Source organism: Aythya marila (assembly GCF_965140915.1).
Source record: "Aythya marila genome assembly, chromosome: 7".
NCBI lineage: Eukaryota > Metazoa > Chordata > Aves > Anseriformes > Anatidae > Aythya > Aythya marila.
The window spans coordinates 28,160,795-28,185,886 of NC_139048.1; the positions used below are offsets into that span (position 1 = coordinate 28,160,795).

Consider the following 25,092-nt stretch of genomic DNA (forward strand, 5'->3'; position numbering starts at 1 on the left):
AGTGTTTTAAAGCTACCTCTGATTTACGTAATTTTGCCATTGCTCTAAACAGAAAGAATACTAAACTTTAGAACTATAGTGATCATAAGGAACAATTTATGTCTGTTGCACTCTCCCTCATACATTCTTTTTTCCAAAGTTGATTTTGAGAACATGTAGTTTATCATGGAAGGAAAAATGCAGATTTGGAGCGGTTAACTAAAGGGGAATTATGAGATTTGGTAATGTAAACCAGCCCAAGTACCACTATGCTGTACAGAATTTACTGCTTTTGTTGTTTATGCAATCCTAGTTAAGTGCCAACATCTAGACTCCAACGACAACTTTCTAGATAGAGTACGAGTACAGCTAAGATAAAACACATGGGTGACAAAAATCAACAGAACCAGAGAACTGTATTTATGGAGTGACTGAGCCATGACATAGAAAACATGAAGCCCTCAACAAAGCCACCATCATAAAGGAAACCTTCCCCAGACCTAATTTTTTACACATAGACCCCATGCAGAGGTCTTTGAGCTCGGACCTTACTGCAATCTTGGTCCTGCAACCATTCAGACACATGCTTAACCTTAAACACGCAAAAAACTATGGGCAGGCTTTAATCAACATCTTGGTGAGGAAATCACTGATATTTTTGTATTGGCTGATTACTTTGAAATAAGAGTCACTAGAAAAGAGATAGATTTTGATCTTTATATGGTCCATCTTATTTAGGCACAAGTTCAACATATTACATATTTATGCAGTTGGCACCTTCTGTCACCTGTCATGCTTAGAGTTCTCTAAGCAGAAGTAACTGCTCATTTTCCCTCTCCTTTTTAAACCTCTTCCCCAAAATCCAGAAGAGCACCAGCACAAACTCTTACATTTAATCACAGGTTGTAATCCACAACATACAGAAGAAACAGTCTTCTGCTACGGTTTCTGATTTAAAATGTTGACTGTAACGACAACTAAAAGCCAAACCAAATCAAACCTTCAACTTAAAAAAAAAAAAAATGAAAACTTGAGAGAAAATTTTATTGGTCATCCTAAATAGTGATTGATCATCTATTTAGTAAAGCATAAAAACAGAGCTGATATTCAGAAGACACTGAAATATTTCTCAGTTTTTCTTTCGGTATCAGATATTAACATCTTAGGAATTTTTAAAAAAGACATGTTATACTTTATGGAAAATAAAAAGAAACCAGATTAGTACAAACAGTAACAATTTAAAGCTATACAAAATCTAGAAATATAGTAACAAGTATATTCTACAAACACATGCTAAAAGGCATACACATACACACCTAAGTTAAAGACACGACCACAGAAAAACACCTTCTACACAACGACATTAAATTTGATCAAAGCTCAGAGCCTAGGTCCCTTTTTTTAGTAGAACTAAAAACTACAATTTCCTATGCTTTTCAAGTCCAGCTATTTCAGTCCCCTACTGCCAACACAGCACTTACAGAAGCCTGGGTCTGTCTCTCTGCAGCTCCTCTCCCTTCCCCTCATCTGCTTTGTTACTCTCAAAGACCTGCTGGCAAAACGGAGAGGATTCGGTGTCCTTACAGGAGGCGAGAGACCGGGCAGTGCCTGACTCCTGTAGTCCTTACCTTCCTGCTACTCAGAGACTGCGCATCCAGCTTCCCTGCCCAAGTTACTTGGAGGGGATTTGAAATTGATGCTCAGAAATGTAAGGAGAATGAAAGCCAAAAGAGTTCAGATTTCCTTTAGAAACTGGGCTCCTTGATCTGCCTGATGCTGTTGACACTAAGGTAAGCATTTAAGAAGGAGGGGGGATTGTTAGAGAGCATCAAAGGCAGGAGACTGGGAGATGGGATTTCCTACGCCTAGAGGTGACGCCCCTTCCTGCCTCCCCCCTTGGCTGGAAAGGAAATAAAATGGAGCCTAGGAGGGAGGGAGAGAGATAATCCTGCAGCTTCATCTGATTAGAGAAACTGGGCCTGTGCAGAGCCGGCAATGCCGCCAGGGAAGCACAGGGAGGGGAGGCAAAGAGGCAGGAAGAGGAGGAGCAGAGGGAAAGGAATATAAATGATAGGGAGAAAAAATGATAAAAGCTATACGAAGAAGCCAGCACCTGGACCAAGCTATCCTGCATGTGTTCAATTTCAACCCTCACGGAAATGTAAAAATACCAGTAGGATACACTCGCTGCTTCAAGTAATCCAAAACATTAAAAAAGTAAGTCAACCAAAGCCACACACACACAGCACATTCTCAGTCTGTTCCTGGGTCTTCACCTAGTACCCTCCCATCACACCTCACTCAGCTGGGAAAGGGGGACCAAGACCCCCCACCTAATGCTTTTGTGAACACAAGAGTGCTTCTCGAGTCTTCAAAACAGGCTACAAAAACAAAGTCAATGTCCATGTGAAGCCAGGCTTTGCACCTAAAAGACCTCTCCACACACACAATGTGCAATTACTCCTTTAGGCTGCAGGTCAGAAAGCATTTCAGGAGTTAACAGCTATGCCTAGGTCAGCAGCAGCTTTCCGGCCACTTCATTTTACTTGCCATGTTTATTACAATAATGAAGCAGAGTAGGCAGTTCAAGTCAGCAGCTTGTGCTGACCTTATGCATCCGACAAGGCTGGAAAAACAGAAGTTCCTTGAACCCTTCTGTTCCTGAGCACTCTTACTGGTGTTCCTGGTAGCCCGGGATCATGTCCAAGCAGATCTCCCCACAGTGGTATAGGACTTTGTGAGTGCTATGGGGAGAGTACAACTTCACAGCATTTTACTTCCTTTCTATTCCAACAGAAAGCCAGTGATGAGAAACACTCTGGCACTTGCAGATATTCCAGCACTGTTCCATAGATGCCAGCTGTGAAGTGATTCAGCACACAACCCTTCCAGTCAAATGCATTTTCAAAGTTTGTTGCAAATTGTCCAATATTCCAAGAACATACACAATAAAATGTGCTGATGCCATCACATTTTCTTTAAACCCTCCACAGGATGAAGTATCATAACTTACTCATCCTGGAATTGGTATGTCCAGCAAGGCTGACTATTTTTATTGAAAGCATAAAACATGCTTACTGAAAGATAGTGGTGATGAACTTGTACCTTAAGGGGTTACATATAACACCCATAACATTGTGAGGGGTATATAGCTTTAACTTTCCATTTAATAAGAAAAGGCACAAAGATGTCTCAAACCCACGTTTGCACAATTTATTCTTTCTTTAACCAAGCTCACAGTTAAAGGAAATTGAGAAGTCAATAGCCTACTGTATCTTTAGATACATTAGAATAAATCCAGACAATGTTTGTGGATTTCTCCTGGGAAGAAAGGAAGAATCATAGAATCATAGAATATCCTGAGTTGGAAGGGACCCTTAAGGATCATCAAGTCCAACTCTTGACACCGCACAGGTCTACCCAAAAGTTCAGACCATGTGACTAAGTGCACAGTCCAATCTCTTCTTAAATTCAGACAGGCTCGGTGCAGTGACCACTTCCCTGGGGAGCCTGTTCCAGTGTGCAACCACCCTCTCTGTGAAGAACCCCCTCCTGAACCCACTCAGAAGTGCCCTTCTGAGCTGACTCACAAAATGCTGCTTGCAGTTTGTTCCTCTCTCTCTGTCTGCAGACTCTGTACGCAACCCCTGGAAGGCTGATATTTGCTGTCTGATGATTCAAAGCCACTTAAGCCAGTGAAGCTGCACCTGCAACCAGGCCAATTTTAGCTTAATGCATTTCTGGTATATGTACTAGCTTATGACAATAATGTAGCCCTCCGGGAACAGTATGCTGTCTTGTGGGCAACACTGCTCAATTGCCTGAATGTCATCTGCCACAGCCAATTTGGATCAGGTCTCAGACATTGCCATTGTAAAATATTGAGGGTTTCTGAAGAGTAACAGCGCTTCAGTACAGTCTGAGTGAGCCTTCAAAATCATAGCCAAAATTAACTTCCACTATGCACAAAACCTGCTGGCAGCTCTCCACTCTAGATACTGCTAACCTCTTACTGAACTTGGCATCCCGTATGCAGTGCCAGATTTTTAGTTTTTGCCAGTGTTTATCCAGGAGAGTGCTCATGCCAACCCGAATGAGTACCAGCCAGTCCAGTACCAGAGCTAGAAGAGTGTCTGTTTTCACATGCACTGTAGGCAAATAAAATGTAAGTGGGACTGTTTGAAAGCATGGAACTGACCATCACCTACTATTTGACATAGGCAGCACAATTTTTTAAAAATAGAATTTTAGAGAAAGCAACTGTCAGACGAACAATATCACAAAAACTTCAAATTAAAGTAAAATTACACACCTCCAACAGCTGTAATTCAATGATAATTTACCAAATTAAACCATCTGAACACAAGAAAGCAATGCCTTTTATATAGAAATGCTTCCCTTATTAGAAACACCTGAAACTACAGGCATTCTTTTCATGTGCAGGGTTTCTCTAAGAAGCTGAGCTGTTTGCAAAGACAGCCCAGCCGTAGCCAGCATGGCCCCTGAATAAGCCTATATTCTCTAACTTTATTTTTCTGTAAAAAGGAAGATGATTTTTGTGGGTTTATCTCATCTGTTGGTTTCATAAAGTCATTATGAAATCTGGCAGGTCATCTACATTCATCTTTCTTGGTAATAATGCCCTAATGCTCCTGACGTGACTTTGTTCAAGGAGCAGCATAGATGTGGTACTCTTCTTTGGGGGATTAATCTTTTTGAAAGCTGTCAGGCTTTTTAGTGCTGTGAAAATTGGTGTTTTTGAGCCATGTCATCTCCTTTCTCTTTCATGTTGGATTTGAGAGCAGGTTTCTCAACAAAGCAGCCAAGTTCTTTTACCTTGGCAGTTTGCAAGGCACCCTGCTGATATAAGCAATCTCATATTTCAAAGACTTTGCAAATCTCTACCCAGCACTGCTTTTTTGTTTGTTTTATCCAATGAATAGAACAACAGCTGATTACAAAGAATGCTGATCCCTCCTTAAAACAAGTTTTGCTGTAAACAAATTATTTCATGATGTGAAACCTAAAATCTCATCTAAAAACAAGGGACAGTCACATGGGCACTCTGCTCTCACTTATCCTTTGCCCAGACCTCATTTGCCCCAATGCACAACCACCAGAACATCTCCCCTGTTCTCTGCAATCGCTCAATATCCAGGAGGAACAAGCAGTAAATAATTGTATACACGCAAGAAAAAAAAAAAAAAAAAAAAAAAAAAAGCAAAACCCCTTCAAGCCAGTTTCAGGGTAGCTTTAAGCTGCCTTTCACAGAATAAGGGCTTTGTTCTTTTTGAGAGTTTTAATCACTTTTAGCTTCACTCTCTATCTGCTGCTTGTCTTCCACCTGTTTGTTGCTCTCAGGCTCCCACAAAAAAAAAAAAAAAAAGAACACACCACAGGACAAAACATTACACTTTGAGCAGCCCAATCATTCGGTTTTATGCCTTGCAAACTTGGATCTGAAGTCTTTTCAAAAGCACGTTCATTCATATAGTGATCCTCCTTAGTTTTCTTTCACAAATATAATTCAAAGAATTATTTGGTCTTTGTACAACAAACAAAGGTATTGCAGCCTTCTGAGTTTTAGCTTGTACCCAGAGCTGAGTGCTATGAACAAAGCCTGCTGTATAGACAGTTAGCTCTACTAACCGTCTTAGACCAAGTTAAACATCTAAATAAGGATTTGAACTTGGATGCCTCAGTAACCAGATGTAAAATGAGGAAATAGTATCAAGAAACTGGGGAAAGCACCAAGGAAAACACTGTACAAGAAGAAAGCAGCTTGGGAAAATAATTTCTGACTCTGACCCACGTTGAAGAAACAGCTCTGCGGCTCCAAGAAAGGCTTTGTTTTCTCATGACCTGGAATATTCCCAACTGATTTAGCCTACGGTCATCATAACGCAGTTGTCAGATGGCCTATGGACTGATTCCAGCCCATTCAACACTGCTGATCTAGCCTCCCTTTCCTTGGTAACATGCTTGGCCAGTTTACCCACCCCCATCTCCGCCCCATGCCTTCCTATACTGGTCTTCCTGATGCCTCTTGTATTCAGGATATGCTGGGGGAGAGTATGACAGAAGGAAGGGAGACAGAGGACATACTTCAGGGAAGTTGGGGGAATTTGAAGGGGCTTTAGACAGTCTCCGGCTGCCTTTATTGGTCTACCTTCACAAGAGGCATGGTCCTTGGTTAAATGAAAGAGGAAATTGTTACGCGAGCAATACACTGTGATGTTCCAAATTAGACACAGGGAGCAACAGTACTGTGTATTAGATATGGCATGCACAGGTAAGACCTGTGAAGTACACAGATTTCAGAACAGCCCCACAGGAAGGGAGTAATGCTATTTCACATGTGACCAGTGCCAGAGGGAGTCCAGCAGGATGGACTGTAAACCCAAGGCTAGCTCTGCCTGCAATAATGTGCAGGGTTGACTCTGTGACAGATTGAAATGCAGTAACAGTGTTTATGCAACTAAATCTTGTTCTAATCTATTAGTTTATGTAACCTTTGCTCATGGACATACTGACTCATAGGCCTCAGAAATCCTAAGAAAATGTTTAACTCTCTCACATCCTTTAGCCCCTGGTTGCCAAGTACACAAGCAGGTTGTCAGAGATCTCATTCATTCTCTGAGGAAAAGTTAGGTTGGTATGGCAAAAAAGGTATCAACTCAAGTCCTAAAAAGCAACTTATATACAACCAAAAGTACATAGTAAATTGGATAACAGTAGGCAGGAATGCTTCAGGTTAGCATTTCCAATGCACAATGTACAACTTGAACCTCGGGCTAGGACAGGAATAGAAATGGTTTACTTGGCTTCTGGCGGGGAAAAAAGGGAAAAGAAATTGCTTTCAACCATTCAGACACCACCCTTCTCAGTAAAGTGAAGAAACAGTGCCTGTGGGAATGACACTGATTCTTGCTAGCTTGTAAGACCGACTTGTACCCTTCCTGTATTTCTTGAATTTTTTTTTAGAATATATACCTTAAGTAAGCAACAGGAACAGACAGTGTGCAGCACTCTGGCCGCAGCAGACAGTTCCAGTAATTGCTAGCCTGCCCACATCTGCTTATTTCAGCCCTTCCTGTGAGCACTTACCTCTGTTGGCTTGTTCGTCTGGCTAAGCACTAACCTAGGGTGTTGTTTTTTTTTTTTTAGTATTTGAATTAAAAATATTAAAATATATATATATCTGTCAATTGAATAGTTCACATAGCTGCTATGATACTGCCCATGTGGCACTTTTTTCTTCTTGATACCAACACTGTTCCTGATTTATTTTCCAACGAAATAATCCTTAGCATTGAGGATTTATGGATAGGCCAAAGTCCATTGATATCATTTGGAATTAGGTGCATTTAGGGCCAAACCCGATTGTATTATGTGTATTGAGGACATATCATAATTTATTTTTGATGCACACAAGACACTGATTTATTTGCAGGACAATTTGCAAAAATATCACTGTTTGCTGCAAAAGCAGTGCAAGAATAGGCACGGTGCCTTTTTATACAAAGTCCCCTTATGCATTATGATGGCTTCCCAGTGGATTCTGTGATCATATTGATTCATTCAGTCTGACAGAAGTTGGGTCAGTCACTTAGCTCTGACTTGTGCAGTGGTTGCACATTGCAATCCACCAGAGGGAGCCAAAGAACTGCGAGCTGCCTGCAGCCCCCAGAGGCTGTACAAAAAGGGGATCACTTACACGGATAAAATAAGGACTTAATTAGCTGAAAAGTTTATTCTTTTTCACCTACCGTCAGGATATTCTTGGGACATCCCTGATCCTCAAAATCTCATTAGTCTCACTAAATAGACTCAGATTTTTAGGCACCATTGCTTAATTACTTTTGTTGTTGTTGTTGCTTGTTTTAACATAAATGCGTGGGATGGCATCTGTAAATCTGTCATTACTATACACAAAAGTTTTAGATCTATGTACCTGCAGAAACAATCACAAGTTAAAATAAACAGATTTTATTTACTCCCCAAACAAAGATCCAATTTTGACATAAATTTATAATCCCATAAGGCTGTATCAATTAGATTTATGTTAAATATGACATAATTCCTATGCCATTATATATACCTATGCCATTATGCAGAAAATCACATAATCCTATACATATATTATATAATTGTGATTTTTATATTTTATTTAATATATTTATATTTTATATTATTTTATATATGATTTTGGGCTTTTCTACACTTCATCCAAATTTCGTGATACATTTCTGCCTACAGAGATCTATGGTTAGCAATCCCTCCCTGTTTGCTTTATACTTCTTATACTTGGTTTACATTATGCTTGGTCTAAATCTGTTCTCTATTCCAGAGGGACTGAAAGTTAGGAAAAAACACCTATTAAAAATTAATAAAAACTAGTTTTGCCTTTGAGCAACATTTGTTCTTCATCGCTACAGCTGTGTGAACAGTTCACTTTGCATGTGTACACAAGTAATCTCACAAGGCCTTGTCAAAGCTACAGAGTCTAGATTATTACTACCAAGGGTAGGTGGTATACAAAACTACAAGCCAGACATTAACCCCAGAAAGCTCTAAACCCGTGTGACCCAGAGCTTCACAAGTCATCTCTGCAAAAAAAAAAAAGTCTCTGTAGGCCTTGCACACATCTGTGAATTTGGTCCTTACTAACAGAAGTCTAGCTAAAGGAACATTTGTACTGTGTTTTTTTTTTTCCTTAGAACAGCAGTAACTGTTAACTTTTTCAATGCAATTTACATTAGCAAAAATAAGCTATGCAAACATGTTACAGTAAAAGCAGACTTAGTATCTCTGAAATTCTTATTGTGAAACAGGAAAGGTCATCTAAAAGCCATAGGACATCTTCTGCATTCAGTTCCATACCAAAAAAAGTCACCTTTAAGAGAACTTTGTGTCACTCTATCAATGCACACCAAAGCCCAACATTGGACAGCACGTGGCGCTACAGCCTGCATAAATATTATGATTAGGGAAAACCAATGGTTACAGCATACTGTGAGCAAAACTAAAAATGTAAGGTAGAAAAAGAAACAGTTCTGCAGAATTGGTGATACGCAGACCTATGTGCACTGTCATATCAGTAGGCATACTATAACACTGCTGAGAGAAGACCTGTAAGAAGACCCTGAAGAGGAAGCAAATGCATTGTGTCCCTGTCTGTCAAGGAGTTAAATACCCAGCAAAAGAGCAAAGTATGTAAAAGTCTATCTTGCACAGCATGTTCTGCACAAGCTGTAGCAGTACTTCATAAGCTCACAGGCTCCACTGCTTTAGAAAGAGACTGGTGGAACAGATAAACTTAGTTGGAAGCTTGGCTTGACTCTCTATGAAGAATATCAAGGTTAGCTACAGTGTCAGGGGTTTTCCTGGACTAAGTAGGAACCACAAACTAGGGTTCCTTAATTAGGTTACAGCTATCTTTTATTTATTTTTTCAGCTGCCTTTCTCCCTAGGTCCTAAAGGCACCAAATGTAGCAGCTTTCAAAGATTTTTTTTTTTTCCTCTTCTCTGTTTTGGCCCTGTCTCTAACCCCGACTGTTTTATACCTGTAGTATTACTGGCTGACCAGTTCTGGATTGTGACCTTGGCCACTCAGAGTGCATAAAGCATTCAACAACAGTCATCAGGAAAACCACGACAAAACATTTCTTGGAGACCCATTCCCTTCTGGATGCCCTTACTCTTCCATTCCCAACTTTTCTTTTGAAAGGAAACTGACAAATAGCTCCCAGAATAAATCCACCACAGGATACTTCATGACAGAGTACATTTTCTTTTATGAAACAGTCACATCTCCATAGCAAGCTAAAGCTAAGAACTAAATACCAGTTCAAAGCCAATAGTAGGTTGTGGGAAGAAATTATTATCTCATTAAGTGTGAATCTGGAGGAATTCCAAATATTAAGCAACCTATAAAATAAGGATAACATTAACTATTACCTCAAAAAGCTTTCATGATGGTTAATTACCAGTAATTAAAGCTGGTGCACAATTCAAGAGCCTGGGAACTAAAGGCCCTATGGAAATTCTAAGTATTCTTATTATTTCTGCCTTTCACAATTATGCTTCTTGATGTACATGTAAACCGTTTGTTGTAGTTAGGGTGCCCATCAGTGCTCCCTACAGCTCCATGTCTATTGTGTCCCTGACTGATACACTAGCCTCAAAGTTAGTCACATTGTAATTGGGAAAAAAAAGATATCCTTCCTTATAGAAGCCATTCTAGCTGAAGGGTACCACCACTGTGAAAGTTAAAATTCACAAATAAAAGGAAGTGGTGGAAAAGGCAGTAGAACTCCAATATATTTCACATAAAACGCCTAGAGCTGCCAAATGGAATTAAAATTTAAATAATTTAACATTAAATTAAAAAATCCTTTCACTGAAAGCAATCTGTTGTAACTTCAAAAGTATTAATTCCAGTAGGGATTAGACTTCAGAGGGAAACTGCCAACTGAACTAAGCTGAAACTACTTATTGTTAGAAGGATCTACTGGTGCTTCTGATTCTACCACTCTATTGTCTTTAAGTACTTCTCTATCCTCTGCCACGTGGTGTTCCTGCAAACAGCATTTAGTAATTACATGCAGTCAACCTCACTGTAAACACAATGGTGTGAAATACATTGAGCAAATATTTCACGAAGATATCCAGTTTAAGAAATAAAATCCATCATAAGGTAAAAGATGCAAACATTTAATTTGGTGTCTCAGAAGCACAGTGAACATATTTTTAAATCAATACATTTTAGAAAATTGTTTTGTGAGAGAATATTGTTTAGACTGAGTGTTCTGACATTTAAAAACAATCTGAATTGATTTATGACTTTTCTTCCTATTTTTCAGAAGGCTTAAGGGCAACATTACAGCAGCTGATCATGCTTACCTTTTCTACATATCTCTTCCAGTGCTTATGCCTGCCTTTTCCACGTCAGTTTCAACTTCACTGAAGCTAGAAGAAAGCCTCCACCCAAGCAGCCACAAAAAAAAACACAGTATTATCATTCTGGTGTACAAAACAAGAGGGCTAAACAACCACCACCGAAGTAAGGAAATCACCCATATGTAAAGGCCCATCAAATGCAGCAAGAATCACAGTATTTGGTTTCTTCCCAGATAATGAGCTATGTACATTTCCAAAACCAGGAGGCAGACATGTCAAAGTTCAACAACAAAAAAAAAAAGACAAATATTTAAGAAATATATATTCCTAGTTGGAGGCCTGACTCCTTGCTTTTGTTGCTAACACTACAAAAATCATAAAGATGGATCATAAAGATGGGAAAATGAATACCTTTATCCTCTATTCTAAACTAAGACATCTTGGTGATAACCCTGAAGTATAGTAAATACAACTTCATAGATAAAAGACTATGTAAAAATTTCACTTCTAAAGGCCAAGGTAAGAAACAAGACCTAGACATGCACACCACAAGATACATGTTACATTATAGAAAATGAACCAGAAAGTTAGACTATAGTACAACATGTAGCTCCACAAAACATTACACTCTCAGCTTGATCTAAGCTGTTCTAGAGATAAACTTTCTCTTAGAAATCAAAACTATTTTTTCATATGAAGCAGTTGAGAAGCATGAATAATCACAGCATCAGCTGAGAAGCAGAGAAAACAAATTGATCCTGGTCAAGGCTGGAATGTGCAGAATGTGTATTTGTTAAAGTGACACTATACATTTGAAATGGACAGAGTTAAAGTGCCACAACTTGGGCAGGAAGTCTCTTAGGACACTTCCAGAATTCTCACTGATACAATAATAAAAGTTACAGAATGTGAACACAGGCAAATCAGCTTGGTCTTATATTTGAACTTAGAAATGGGCTTTTTAAACAGACAAAAAAAACCACCTTTAAAATAGAGAAGCTTCCACTGCCCTTCATAACCTCATGAAAATCTTTCATTAGTGTATGGACATTATGGAAAAGGCTATTTTTGTGCCCAAAAGGGCAGAAAACCTTTGATCATTTAACACAAAGGAGACAAGGGTAGAAAAAAGAAACTGTATTTTTTCCTTCCCCAAACACAAACAGAAGACCTTGTCTCTGGTGGGCTGAAACTCCATTTGCCCCCTCTTAAAAATGTTTTTTCCAATTTAGTTAACATTCAGCAGAACAAACAGGAAGACAAATATGATCACCAGGATTAGTTATTTTGACTAGTAAATTTCAATTCTTGGTTTTGAATTCTGCACACAAATGATAACCCATTATTTGGATGTAACCCAAAACGACCTAAGAATTGACAATGATGTTATCAGGCCTGACTACAGTGCATTGCATCACCATGCAGAGTAGCCTCACCAAAAAGGTGAGAAGCCCACTACGAATGTCAAAACAACATTGGCAAATAAAATTTATACATTTGAAACTGTTTAAGACCACTCAAACTGATGCAATAACTTCTAGCTACGCAAGATTAGATTCTCAGAGAGCTATTTTAAGAGAAAACAAACAGCAATAATCCTGGCGCAGAGCAGCAGAAATCTTTCTGTTAAAAGACAGAAAGCAATCACAATAGAATAGTAAAGCGCAAAGATGTAACAGACAGGATGAAAGTCTTTTTAACTACAATGATGCTACTAAATTGTGACCATCTTCCTCCAATATGCCATATCTGAAAAATTCAGTCTCTTAATACTAGAAAACTTTTCTGGAGAGTAGAAAACAGATACCACCAGGAGTTTATTAAAATAAAAATATATATATAAAAATACATTTTATGACAATTCATCAGTTTTACAGCACTAGTATACATAATTAGCAGATATTCCATACCAGTCCTTTTTTTTTTTTTTGAGGGGAAATAAGTTAAATGCAAAAATCCTTCTTGTAGTTTAAAAAATATTTGCTTCCTTGAGTTAATTAACCTTTCTTCTGCTTGCAATCTTGTTTTTACAGTGTTATTCAGTTGTGGCAGAGGTCAATGCTTCAAAGATCAGGGTGAAAATTTAGCAGATGGAAATCCTTTTGCAAAGGATAGCTGTTTTCGTCTAGCACAAAATGGCTCTTAATTTCCAAGAAGTACAATGCTTCTGTATCTGCTAGCAGTGAATGACACAGATCTGCTACTATTGTGCTGTACGTTATATCTGAGGAAGGAACTGCAAAAGACAGAACAATTTACTTCATACTCTCATAATAGCATCTAACATTTAAGTTCTACATCCATGAAAGCTACACTGAATTACTGGAAATGTAATCTAACATCCAAATAGGATATTAGATTTCAGTTTTCATCACTTTAAGACAGCAATATGCAGAGTGCTTCTCATTAAACTATGCTTGTGAATCATATACACCACCTCAATAATCCAAACTGAAGTATCATCAGTGGAAGCCTGTCTGATACAACACCATTATAGTAATTTACATAATTAATGTATGGCAACTATTTCTAAAAACTTCTAAGGGATTTTATTTTCTATGAGAAATCCATTTAGTAGCTGAATATTTAGCAAACTTTGCTGCCCATAGTATTTCTACCACAATTCATGAAACAGTACCTACTGATCTGTTCAGCCAGTCGGCAGGAATATTGAGGAAGATTTTTTCCATCAATTCAGACACCACATGAATATTAATTTCACATCCTCTATCTTCTACTGTCATCAAAGCAGGCCTAGGTAAGAAAACACAAGACTCATTGAAGTTAGCTGCAATATTTTTTCTGGTTTAAGTAACATTTCTAAATTAAAGTAATATGATGTAATACTACCCTCAGACATATCAGGAACTAGAAAATCTGTATGCTCTTACCAGTCAAATCTGTAGAGCTGTAATGAGCTTGATATATACTGAACTTCACTACACAATGTTAAAAATAACTTTAAAGCTATTAAGCAAGCCTTACTTCGAGACAACTGCAAAAAACAATCCTTTAAGCAACATCAGCTTTTTTCCTGAAAGACGATGCGAACTGCACCAAATGATGTTTTTAATTCCTGAAAGCATAAACATGTCAAGATGTCATGAAGCTGAACATTTGATGTTTCTGCTAAAGCCTGAATTTCACTTCTCGAGATTAAAGTGGATTGAAGATAGAGCTTTTAATTGCTAAAATTAAAAAAATCTTCCTTCATTTAAGAAACAAATTTCTCAGGTCAGATAAATGTAAAAAGGAACTGTAATAGCAATGGAAAGCCGAACCTTATCAGTCAACTTGAGAAACGCTCAGTCTTGTATTCCAATACTTTTTTCTGATAATATTCAGGGCAAAAACCTAAACATGCGAACATAACCTATACCAGATCTGGAAGAAATTCACCTAACAAGTAGCACTTGTCCTGATCTGAATAAAAAAGAGAGTTGTCTGCACATGAAGTGATAGAAGTCCATGTCTTCTGAACACTTTTATAAATAAATAAAAAGCTGTCTTGCTCCAGTCAAGTTGCTAAGTTATCTGATGTCTTGTATAAGCAAAATAAATATACGCGAAAAACCATGCATCCAGATGTTTTCTCTATTAATTACCAATTTCATCCTATGAGTTTTAGACCTACTCCATTTCTAGTGATTTACATGTTTTCTTTTGTTAGTTGACAGGCAAAACTGGTTCTATCATGAAGACAAACTAATATAGATATTTTTAACTAGATACTAAAAAAAAAATTGTTCTGTTTACTCATATCTACTACGCCTTTTCTTGAAGACTTCGGTTGCTGTAATGCTTTCTTAAGATGCAGAACTATTTTACAGAGCAGAGAATGATCAAAAGTTACACAAATAGGCTTATATTATTTAAATCAAAGTCAAGTAAAATACTATTGAGTATGCAATGATTCACTAATGTAACTCACTATGAAGTAATTTAGGAATAATTTTATAGGAAGAAAACTGATTGAAGACTTACATATCCTAGAATTCTATTCATTCTATGATTGTCTTAGAATTCACTGTACCTACTAGTCTTTCAAGTTACTATGATTCTTAAATTTACTTTGAGCTTTTGAAATGTAACTACTTATTGTTCAAGGTATTTCTACATCAACCAAATCCAAATAAGCTGGAATTTCATATTCTTTAGTAAATATCCATATTCATCTTGAGTCACAGTGCCATCTACCGGATCTTGCATCCCTGCTCCCTCAGAATATTTAATGAAAACATTTGTTAGTTCTATTCCCAAAAGGCTAAAACAGATTTACCAGTTTAGAAATATAGTTGTGTGTTCACACAATTTCAAACTTAGGCTGAAATATGAGGCTCACGGAATTTTACTTTTGTCCTGAACATTCTACTTCATCCTAACTCACTGAGACAGTACTGGATAAACCTTGTTACCAAACACAGTATTCAAAGAAAGTAAAAAGTTACATTACTTCTAGGTGACATTCTTTGTTTAAATCTAGTACAGCAATTTATGAACACATTGTTGAAAATTCATTAGAACACCATAAAGTACTAACCACAGCTTAAATACACAATTTGATATAAGTGAGACTTAAAACAGAAAAGTTGTAGTTTATTTCTTTAATAGTATATACTCTAGCTTTATCTTATTTACCTGTAGAATGTTTTTACTTTGTTGTATGGCAAACATCTAAAACATTGCTTGTAGATCATGTTCTCATCTGCCTGTAGTTCCAAGCCACATTTAGCACAGCCTGAATACGTAATCATAGGCAGAGAAGCCAACACACACTCCAGGGAAGTGTCAGCATGGAAGATGAGTTGCCTGTACTGGCCAGTTAAAACAGTAAACTTCAGCTCTATGATGTGGGCTTTCACTTGAATCACTCCTACAGAAACAACAATTTCAATCAAACTTCCATTCAGTTTTGTAGATAAAGCAAAGTAAGAGGTACAGCTGATTCAAAAACAAAAGTCATCAATTTAACCTTAAGCATTTTTTTTTCTTTAGAAGCACATTCTCAAATATAAGAGAGAATTTCAACAGTGAAAATTCATCGTACTTTAACACTACATCTATAAAATACACCTAACTCTGTAGTACTTTGTTACTGTTGTAGTAGATCCCAATATAGAAGAGCCTTCCCAATATAGAAGAGCCTGAATAAAGGATCAAATCACAGAATTTTGCAAAAAAAAATTTGAAATCCAGCAGTACCAGAAAACAATCAAAATGACTTTGTTAATCTTGAAAGACAACTTTTGTAATGTGGCAGGCCAAACATTATTCTGTGGTAATCAAAATATCTTTAAGAAAAATTATCAATAGAAGCTTAAGTTGCTTTTATATCACATGAACACAATGGTGAAGACTGAGTTTAAGTGCACAGAATGAAATAAGTACATTCAAAACAAATGGAAAATGATTTCATTAACACCTATAGATCTCAATGCATACAAGCAAAGTAAATTTCATATTATACAAGTTTTGGATACAGGTTATAGATATGGAAAAATACTATGAAGTTTGTCACGTGGATTTCCTGCAAGTCAAGTCCATGATCTGATGTATTAGATGCATTCACACAGTATACTGGTAAAATAACCTACCTGTTCTAAAAACTTTGTTCTGAAAAGGAGGTGTGTCAATAGAAGTGGAATATAAGCCATGATTAGATCAGAAACAGAAACTAATTGCTTTGCCTCCACTCTGATTCAGAGATAGACACTAAAAAACAGATTTAACAAGCTGTTTGCTGCTATACTCATAAATAAGAAGTTAAGCGCTGCAAAAATCAATTTTACTGATTTATTAAAGTTTAACACCAACCTTAGCAATCCTCTAGGCCTATTTATGAGGGGATGACTGTCCAACAGATTTTTTTGATCTTCTTACAGAAGTTTCTAATAGCAGTAGCTGTATTACTCTAGCTTCAGGGAATTCAAGAGTATTCCACAGTATCCAAAGTAGTTTTCCACAAACTCTTCCAATGGTTAATTGCATTATTATAATAGTTGACATAGGCAACAAAAGGCAGCACTGCCCCATATGTTTCAAAGCTATCTTTGTATGACACCACATACCACAGCTATCTCAGTTGTGTGCTCCCTGAATGAAGGCTGCATTCACAGTTTGGACTCTCAGCAGAACTATGTTAACTCGAAAAAAAAACATTTAACTTAAATAAGAAGCATCTATTTTGCTTAGCTATGCACCGCACTATACAGATACCACAGTACTAAGAATAACAACTTTACCTGAGCATTTTTCATCCAAATGTGCTGATAGATTTGTCATTTTCATGACAGTGGTTTTGCTTTTCTGAAACTTTTCTTTAAATTCAATGGCCCTTTTGTCATCATCAAACAAACACTCACAGGATGACCATGGAGTTGTGTGCAGCTCCAAGTCACCTGAGACAGAACTACATTGGACCAGAAGGTATTTAAAGTCCCATAGATGACCTACAGAGCAGAAAACAAAGCAAGAGTTTAATTTCTATATCTTGGTTACTTTACAGAAAACTGAAGTCATTTACAAGATTGACTAACAAATCAGCAAAACTTTCTAATACTGTTGGTTCCAGCAAGTTTAGGTCAAGCCTCATGAAATACATGTTTTTTCCCTTTCTCTATGAACTTTACATTAGAATTGCATGGATCCTTAAGAATACCAGAAAAACATTTTCGAGGTTTCAGAGAAGGCTCAAAAAAAAAAATCTAAGCATAAAAAAGATAAGTAACATTTTCATGTTTTTGGAATGGGTCAGGTAGGTGATACTGATGCAGTGTTTGCTCAAATGGGAACATTTTACACCGTAATTTCTTGTACTTCTCTTTAAGAATCTCTATTGTGCATATTGCTGCTTCTCAGGTTTCAGCAAGAAAATTTTAAAAATCTTTCAAACCTTTTCTGTTGAAGTTCTGGGGCAAAAAGACAGACATTTGCAGAAATAACAGTTATGACAAAGGATTATTTGGAGAAGAATTGACATTGCAGTGAGACAGAAGTATCCTTGAAGAACCAGTGAGCTTGCATGGTATGTTAAGAGACCAGATCAGGTTCTTGCAGTGGTTGATTTTTCATAAATCATGTGAGCACGCACACTATTATACTGTTTAACCCCTCTGGGGGTAGAGCTAAAATGTTAAGAAAGCTACCTATTGCTTTCAAAACAACTTTTTTTCTACAAGTTGTCCCTCATTAAATTATGAAGGCATTCCTATAACAAAAGGAAATGCCACTTTTTAGTATTTACTTCATCTTAAAAAGCTTATTCTGTGTTTTCCCCATCAATCTTCAATGGGTTCAGAATTTCACCCCATGTTAGTAACAGCTATCCTCATCCTCCAAGAATGCTGGTTTACAGAAATGTATTTGATGTGTTTGGTAGCACATGGCAGATGAGTGTAAAACGTATTTACTGAATGTCTGATGATTGTATACTGAAAGCTTGGACCAATTTTTAGAAATAGATGAAAATTTTAACTTTTATCGGCAATGATTTTTAGATGCTTCAAAGCTGTATAATCTGTACTTTAAATATATACACCATTCAAAATTTACTAGTCTCCATCCCTTCCACTACAAAACTGAGTTACCTAAACTACTAGTATAAACAGTAACACATGTCCCAGCTGTTCATCTGTGTCTAGAAGCAAGAATAATATCACGTGCTTTCCTCCTGTAACCCACTCACACTATTAGCTGCTGTGTTGTATATGCTTGTTTGGTATCATGAGATATCTTTTTGCTATTTTACGAGAATCAAATGTTCACAGTTTGTCTATGATGCATATTTGAACAGTTGAGAAATCACTCTTACCTTGAATTTCAGATATAATCTTTTAATCATTAAAATACCAACCGCTAGATACACAGAACTCTAGCTGGAGAATAAGACACAAGCTTTACCACAATAAGCACTTACACTACAGAGCTGCACCATCTTTTCTGCTTTTCTACTTTAAACATCAGGTAATTACATATTTTTCTGTCTTAGAAATTACCCGTGGAATCTACTCAATTTTTTTTTGCAGCTCCAATACATAATAAAAAATACTTCAGAATTGTATATTTAAGAACTAATATTCTAGCATACTAAATTTTATAGAAAAATTAAGCATTTATCTAATAAATAGCATATACCTGCCTACACTGAAGTATGCACAACAGTAAAAGCCATGTAGGTTTTATGAAGTAAAGTTAATTGGTTAATACTTAAATTGGACTGTCTTCTTCAGGTAGTCCAAGAGGCAGATCTTGCAGTTATGCAATTTATTTATTTATTTATTTATTTTTTAAGGAGTGTAAATTACTAAACTGAAGCGGAACTGGCAGAATTCAGAATTTCTAAATTTAAAGTCAGAACTCAAGTCAATATTCACTGAGGTTGTTCCTAAATGTACCCACTGATCAGAAAGGCAAATTCTGGAGTAATCAATTTAAACACCTAGTTTCCAATTAAAAAACCTAGTTTCAGGTACTTTAAAAGAACAGTAGTAGGCACTGCTAAGACACTGGCTATGTAGTTCTTACAAGAGATGCTTTTAGTCAGTTAATGACTAGGTTTGTATCTAGGTTCAAATTTTTGAATATACATGCTTCTACCATGTTGTAAAAAGAATACATTCAAGTTCTGTTGCTGATGACACTATTTCCAAATAGTGTTAAAGTTCAAAAAAACATATACTGCCCTTTCTAGGGCAGTATATAAAGGTTGAATGGGAAATACCACCAGTTGGGTATGTTAAAGCTACTAATAGAATCAAAGAAATACTATTACAAAAACCTACTTATAGGTAAAGACTTTACCTTTTCTCCTTTGAAGTTGAGGGCACCAGGCAGCTCCTGCTCCCCACAGCACCATTCTGTAGTGTTGATCTCTGCTCTGTTCTACTGATAGAATAACTTTTCTCTGGTTGCCGCCTCTGTAGCTATACACAGATTCTGGAAAGTTTGAATTTATGACATGTTTGTTATATAGTAGAAAGCATATAGAACATACCTCAACATTAAGATAAAATCATACTACTGTAACATTTTGAGTTAATTCTAAACAAACAAGAAAACACCTACAATTTCTTCAGGACAGAATGAAAACAATGATTTCTTCAGTAAGATCAATCTAATTCAAAGGAATGCATAAAGAGTATTAATTTACCCTTATCCATTTAACTACTTGGCAACTAGACCTCTCCCTTTAAAATAGCAGGTATCTGAATATCTTTGAGTACCCCTTACTCATCCTAATTGATAGAAGTAGAAAAAAAATGTACTCAATCTCTCAGCAATCGATTGCCATAATGGGAAACTAAAGTTCCTATGGAATATATTGAAAGAAATATTTCTCAACAAGTTTTCATAAAGTTACAGTCATGGACAGCACAAAGGTAACTGTATATATTAACTGAAATGATTAAGATACCTACAGGTAATACCTGTACATTTCAGTTCCTAAACACTTTTCATCAACCAAATCCTAGCATAAAAACTCTTGCTTTAAATGTCCTAATCATTCTGAGACCTACGTACAATAATAAATTATGGAGATTTCTATCTTCAAATAAATCTCAATTTCTAATGAGTTAAGGTGACATTGACAGTGATAAAGTCATTTGAATTTTTGACTGATGCAAGCACTAATACAAGATGCCAGTGGAACATGACCAAAGTGAAAAGCATTATGTCAAGCACTGAGAAACAGTGGTACTGTAAGGAAAGGAAGACCATCAGAACGATTAAGCAGGGAGAAGACGAAAACTCCTTTCCCATGGGTTAGAAAAAGTACGGCAGAACACCGCATAAAGTACTGAGAAAGCCCCAGGCCAGTTAGGTTTTGTTTGTTTCAGATTGTCTGTTTCAGACAGTCTTAGTAGCTGGAACTGGAGCGGCTGCAGGAGCTGGGACTGGAGCGGCTGCAGGAGCTGGGACTGGAGCGGCTGCAGGAGCTGGGACTGGAGTGGCTGCAGAGTCCACCGTAGGGGTCACAGTGGCCGTTGGATCTGTCACAGGGCTTGGCGTGGCCGCAGGGTCTGTCACTAAGTTGATAGCAGTATCAATGGCAGCTCGATAGGCATGAGCCAGGCCCCAGCATGTTACAATGATTTGTGTTACTTTGGAACTTCCCGAATCGCGACACCTTTTTCTCAAGCATTCTGCCAGTTTTTGAGGATTTTGCAGTTGTTCAGGGGTGAATTTCCAAAACACTGGGGGTGCCAACTGCTCTAGATGCCTGCCCATATCCTCCCATACTCCCTGCCACCCACAACTATACTGCCTCTGGGCAGATCTCCGGATGAGCTTCCTAAGTAGTTGTTTAACTTTAAGCAGAACCTGAAGTGCATTCAGGAGGCAGAACAACAAGACTATGCTGGTCTGAGTATCCCAAGGATATTCAATATCTTGGAGAGCTATTGTAGCAAGCTCGGAGGGTAAGAGGGTGGTGAAGGAGGAAGGCAGAGTGATCCAGGAGGATACAGGGGTGGTGAAGGAGAAAGGGAGAGTAATCAAGTAAGAAAAAATATCTTCCCCTTTCCCCTCCACAGATTGACTCCCTAATGGAAAAAAACAATAGGTATAATTGCTAATAGTTTCCAAGATACAGTTTCCAAAATACAGAGTCGACGATGTTACTGAGTATAAATACCAAGTTAGAGTCATGACCAGATATCTCATCGTCTCATAAGCCATTGCTACAACACTCAGTACCATAATGATCTGAAACCAGGGCCCGGAGAGGATAAACAACATGACAGAGAGCAAATACGGAAAATAATGTACTATAATACTCAATTTGGAAAACAGGCGCAGCAGAGTTGAGATTAAAGCAATCAGCATTATGACAAGTGACTATTAAGCAGGTCTAATACTTACACAAATTTTAGTTTAACACACTGTGGTCAGATCTGCCGTTATCTCAACCTTTCGGGCCCCACGTTGGGCGCCAAAAAGACTGTCGTGGTTTAACCCGGCTGGCAGCTAAATACCACGCAGCCGTTCGCTCACCCTCCCCCTCCCTCTCTGGGACGGGGGAGAGAAATGGAAAGTGAAGCCCGTGAGTTGAGATAAAGACAGTTTAATAAGACAGGAAAATAATAATAACAAAATAATAATAACAATAATAACAATAATGTTACAATGATGATAATAGGAAAATAATAATAATATGTACAAACAAGTGATGCACAATGCAATTGCTCACCACCCGCTGACCGATGCCCAGCCTAACCCCGAGCAGTCCGGCCCCCTCCCCCCGGCTAGCCACCCCTATATATTGTTTAGCATGACGTCAGATGGTATGGAATACCCCTTTGGCTAGTTTGGGTCACCTGTCCTGGGTCTGTCCCCTCCCAGCTCTTACTGCACCCCCAGCCTGCCTGTTGGCAGGACAGAGCAAAAGGCTGAGGTGTCCTTGGCTTGGTATAAGCACTGCTCTGCAACAATTAAAACATCGGGGTGTTATCAGCACTCTTCTCATCCTAAGCCAAAACACAGCATTCCACCAGCTACTAGGAAGAAAATTAATTCTGTTCTAACTGAAACCAGGACAAAATGTTAAGCAGCAGCTGTAAGGCCTGATTGTGAAGTAATGGAAACAAATTACAAATTTTAATGGGGAAAACAGCTTCAGTAAAAGGAATCCCAAAATAACCACCTTCATTATTTTAAGTAGTGTGAAAGAACAAAACCCATCACATTAAACACATGAATTGGTGACAAAGACACTTTGAGAAAGCAGTCTTTGCAAATACACAAAGAAATACACAGGAAACAAAAATTTTGTGAATAAGTTATATATTAACGAGGTAGCTTTCTGTTCTGCTTATGCAAAGGAAACGTAAGTATTGCAGTAAGACACTAATTTCACACTGGGAATTCAGCACTGAAAACTTACATAAATAGGCATACAAGTAAAGACAATAAAGAAATAACACAAATGCAGATATGTAAGACACCAGAAATGCTTAGCTTTAAAAATCTATTTTACCTAGGAAAAAAACAGAAAGAAATAATTAAAGTGTTCTGAATAAAGCATCAGGAAAGAGAACAGTTCCACTACGAAGAAAAGAGCAAATCCTAGAACAGTACATTAAAATAATAATTTCCTCATTTCATTTTGAAAACCACATGATTTAGAGTCTAACCACAAGTATTCCTTTAATAACAGGAGGCTTACATGGAAGGTATCTGGAAAGCAAGGTTTGAATTAGTGAAACTTCACTGTCCCATGTGACATTTTTATAAACCAGCCACCTTTTCCAAGCAGCAGGCTATCACAACAACACACCTGTGAGTTTCAAGAGCCATTAAAAACAAGTTTGTTCCTTTGCTGTACATTCAGTATCTCTCTCTTCTCAGGGCTCTTACTATACATTCCTTAGTGAAAATAACAATCCTTCAGCAAGTAAGAACACTGAGTATCAGTGCTCTGACTGCGTGCTTTTTGAACAGATGTGTACGCTATTGATCAGAGTGTGCAGTAACTTCCCTCAGCAGCTGACTTCAGTCATTATTTCCTTCCTGATTAGTTCCATTTCACCTGCTATGACCTCTAAGTGGATCTTCACAAAGGTTTTATTTGTGACTCCTATCAAAGACTGGAGTATGGAATGAGAAACAACCAGCAATAGGTAAAATTTAAACAGTCATTTTGCAAGGCCATTCTGAAGTTCTGAAAGTTGAAGTCCAGTGCATGAACTTACCTGTTAATATGGCAATGCTGACGATTTTTAAGATCAAGTGAACCAATGTATTTGGCTGAAGCTGGTCTAGTTGAGCATACTGAACACTATTCAGTCTCTGAACTTGCCTTCGTGGAATGTGTCCAAAGTGAGGAAATTCTGATGCTACGTATGCCAGTAAGCCATGGAGAACATCACCATCCACTATATGATAAACTTGTGTAAAAACAACGAAAATTAGATGGACCACTTTTTTTTTTTTTTCAACTTAGCAGTATAAAATTGGTACATATTTAAACCAGCAAACCCAAAACTTACAAAATTCTAAGGCAAGAAATTATTGAGATTTGAAATATTTGATCGAAAATTAAACTGTACTTTATCTGCCTCCTCTTGATAACATTCCAACATTACGCGCAGTTATGGTATTTTAAGTTACACCAAAACCTGGAAAGAGACCTGGTTTTGTAGTTGGTAAGGACAGCCTTTTGATCATTTACCCCTGAACCTCTCTTAAATCGCTGACAGCAACAGCCATCAGGAAGACTAAGAACAATGCAAGTTCAATGATACTTCCACTGTATTTTCCCTTAGCCTCTGTTGCTCCATAGCTCATGTATCTTTGAAGTCTTTATGTTTAAATAACCAGCAATTAATTATTTTCCCTGAATGTTATCCATTCAATTAAGTCTCTAAAATTTTTCCAAACAATTTCATCCTCATGAAATCTCAAACCTCTTGCAGTTGAGTCCTGTGATAACTACTGTTTCTTAAACTAAGATCAAGAGATTCAGAGTTTTGAATGTTAACCACTCAACTTCGCCATAAACTCCACATGCCTATCTGATGGCATTGTGGCCACATTTTCTAATAGCTGTTTTTGTAAAACGTTACCGCAGTGTTTTGTAACTCTCAGTCATTCACATTTCTATTTCACCCTGTGTATTTTGAGGCATTCCAAATAAAATGGACTACTTTGAATAGGTATTTTACTGTGATTTTGGGGGAAAACTTATGCACAATCTTACATTCTTCTGGATTGAGAGCTGAGCAGTTCCCCAGATTCAGTAACTGACTAGTAAATGTAGATTGCAGCATGATTTCTCCATACCAAAGATTCTCATACATCATGATATCTGGAGGAAAAAAAAAATTATCAATTCATGCATCCAAAATATTGAAGTGTATCATATTATTGGCTATAGAATCAAAAATCTTGAAGTTGGCTTTAGATCAGAACTTCAATTTTGAATCCTCTCCATTCACCTTGCTATTCTTTCAGAACCTCATTATCTACTGTATACTTCATTCTAAAATGGCTACCTCCCCCCCCAAGGGGTTCCCTTCATTACTGAGGACTTGTTGCATCTCATGGTATGCCAACTATGGCCGACATTTATAATTACAAGGGTCTTGCAGACAATGCACATAATCAAGTCATTCCAACGGTTATGATATGTTCTTTGACATAGACAGTAAACTGAAGGAACTTCCACAATTCAGACACATGTAGCGTGCACATCAACATCTACTACCATTTCCA

At 37.5% G+C, this 25,092-nt stretch overlaps 1 protein-coding gene across 14 annotated transcripts in view; it reads right to left on the bottom strand.

The window, feature by feature from the left end:
- The window catches only part of SHLD2 (shieldin complex subunit 2), a 71,724-nt gene that overhangs the window by 15,878 nt on the left and 30,754 nt on the right, over positions 1-25,092 (bottom strand). For 7 of the 14 annotated variants that reach the window (XM_082764450.1, XM_082764452.1, XM_082764444.1 and 4 more), the window contains 7 exons: positions 24,578-24,685; positions 23,571-23,765; positions 19,681-19,815; positions 17,124-17,330; positions 15,520-15,754; positions 13,520-13,635; positions 10,647-13,117 (listed from right to left, as the gene is read on the bottom strand). In XM_082764450.1, coding sequence (XP_082620576.1) covers positions 12,945-13,117; positions 13,520-13,635; positions 15,520-15,754; positions 17,124-17,330; positions 19,681-19,815; positions 23,571-23,765; positions 24,578-24,685 — 1,169 coding nt within the window. In that variant the 3' untranslated portion in view covers positions 10,647-12,944. Of the gene's footprint in view, positions 1-1,460; positions 1,791-10,646; positions 13,118-13,519; positions 13,636-15,519; positions 15,755-17,123; positions 17,331-19,680; positions 19,816-23,570; positions 23,766-24,577; positions 24,686-25,092 lie in introns of those variants that run through there. The other 7 variants (XM_082764456.1, XM_082764455.1, XM_082764449.1 and 4 more) reach the window with 7 other exon arrangements.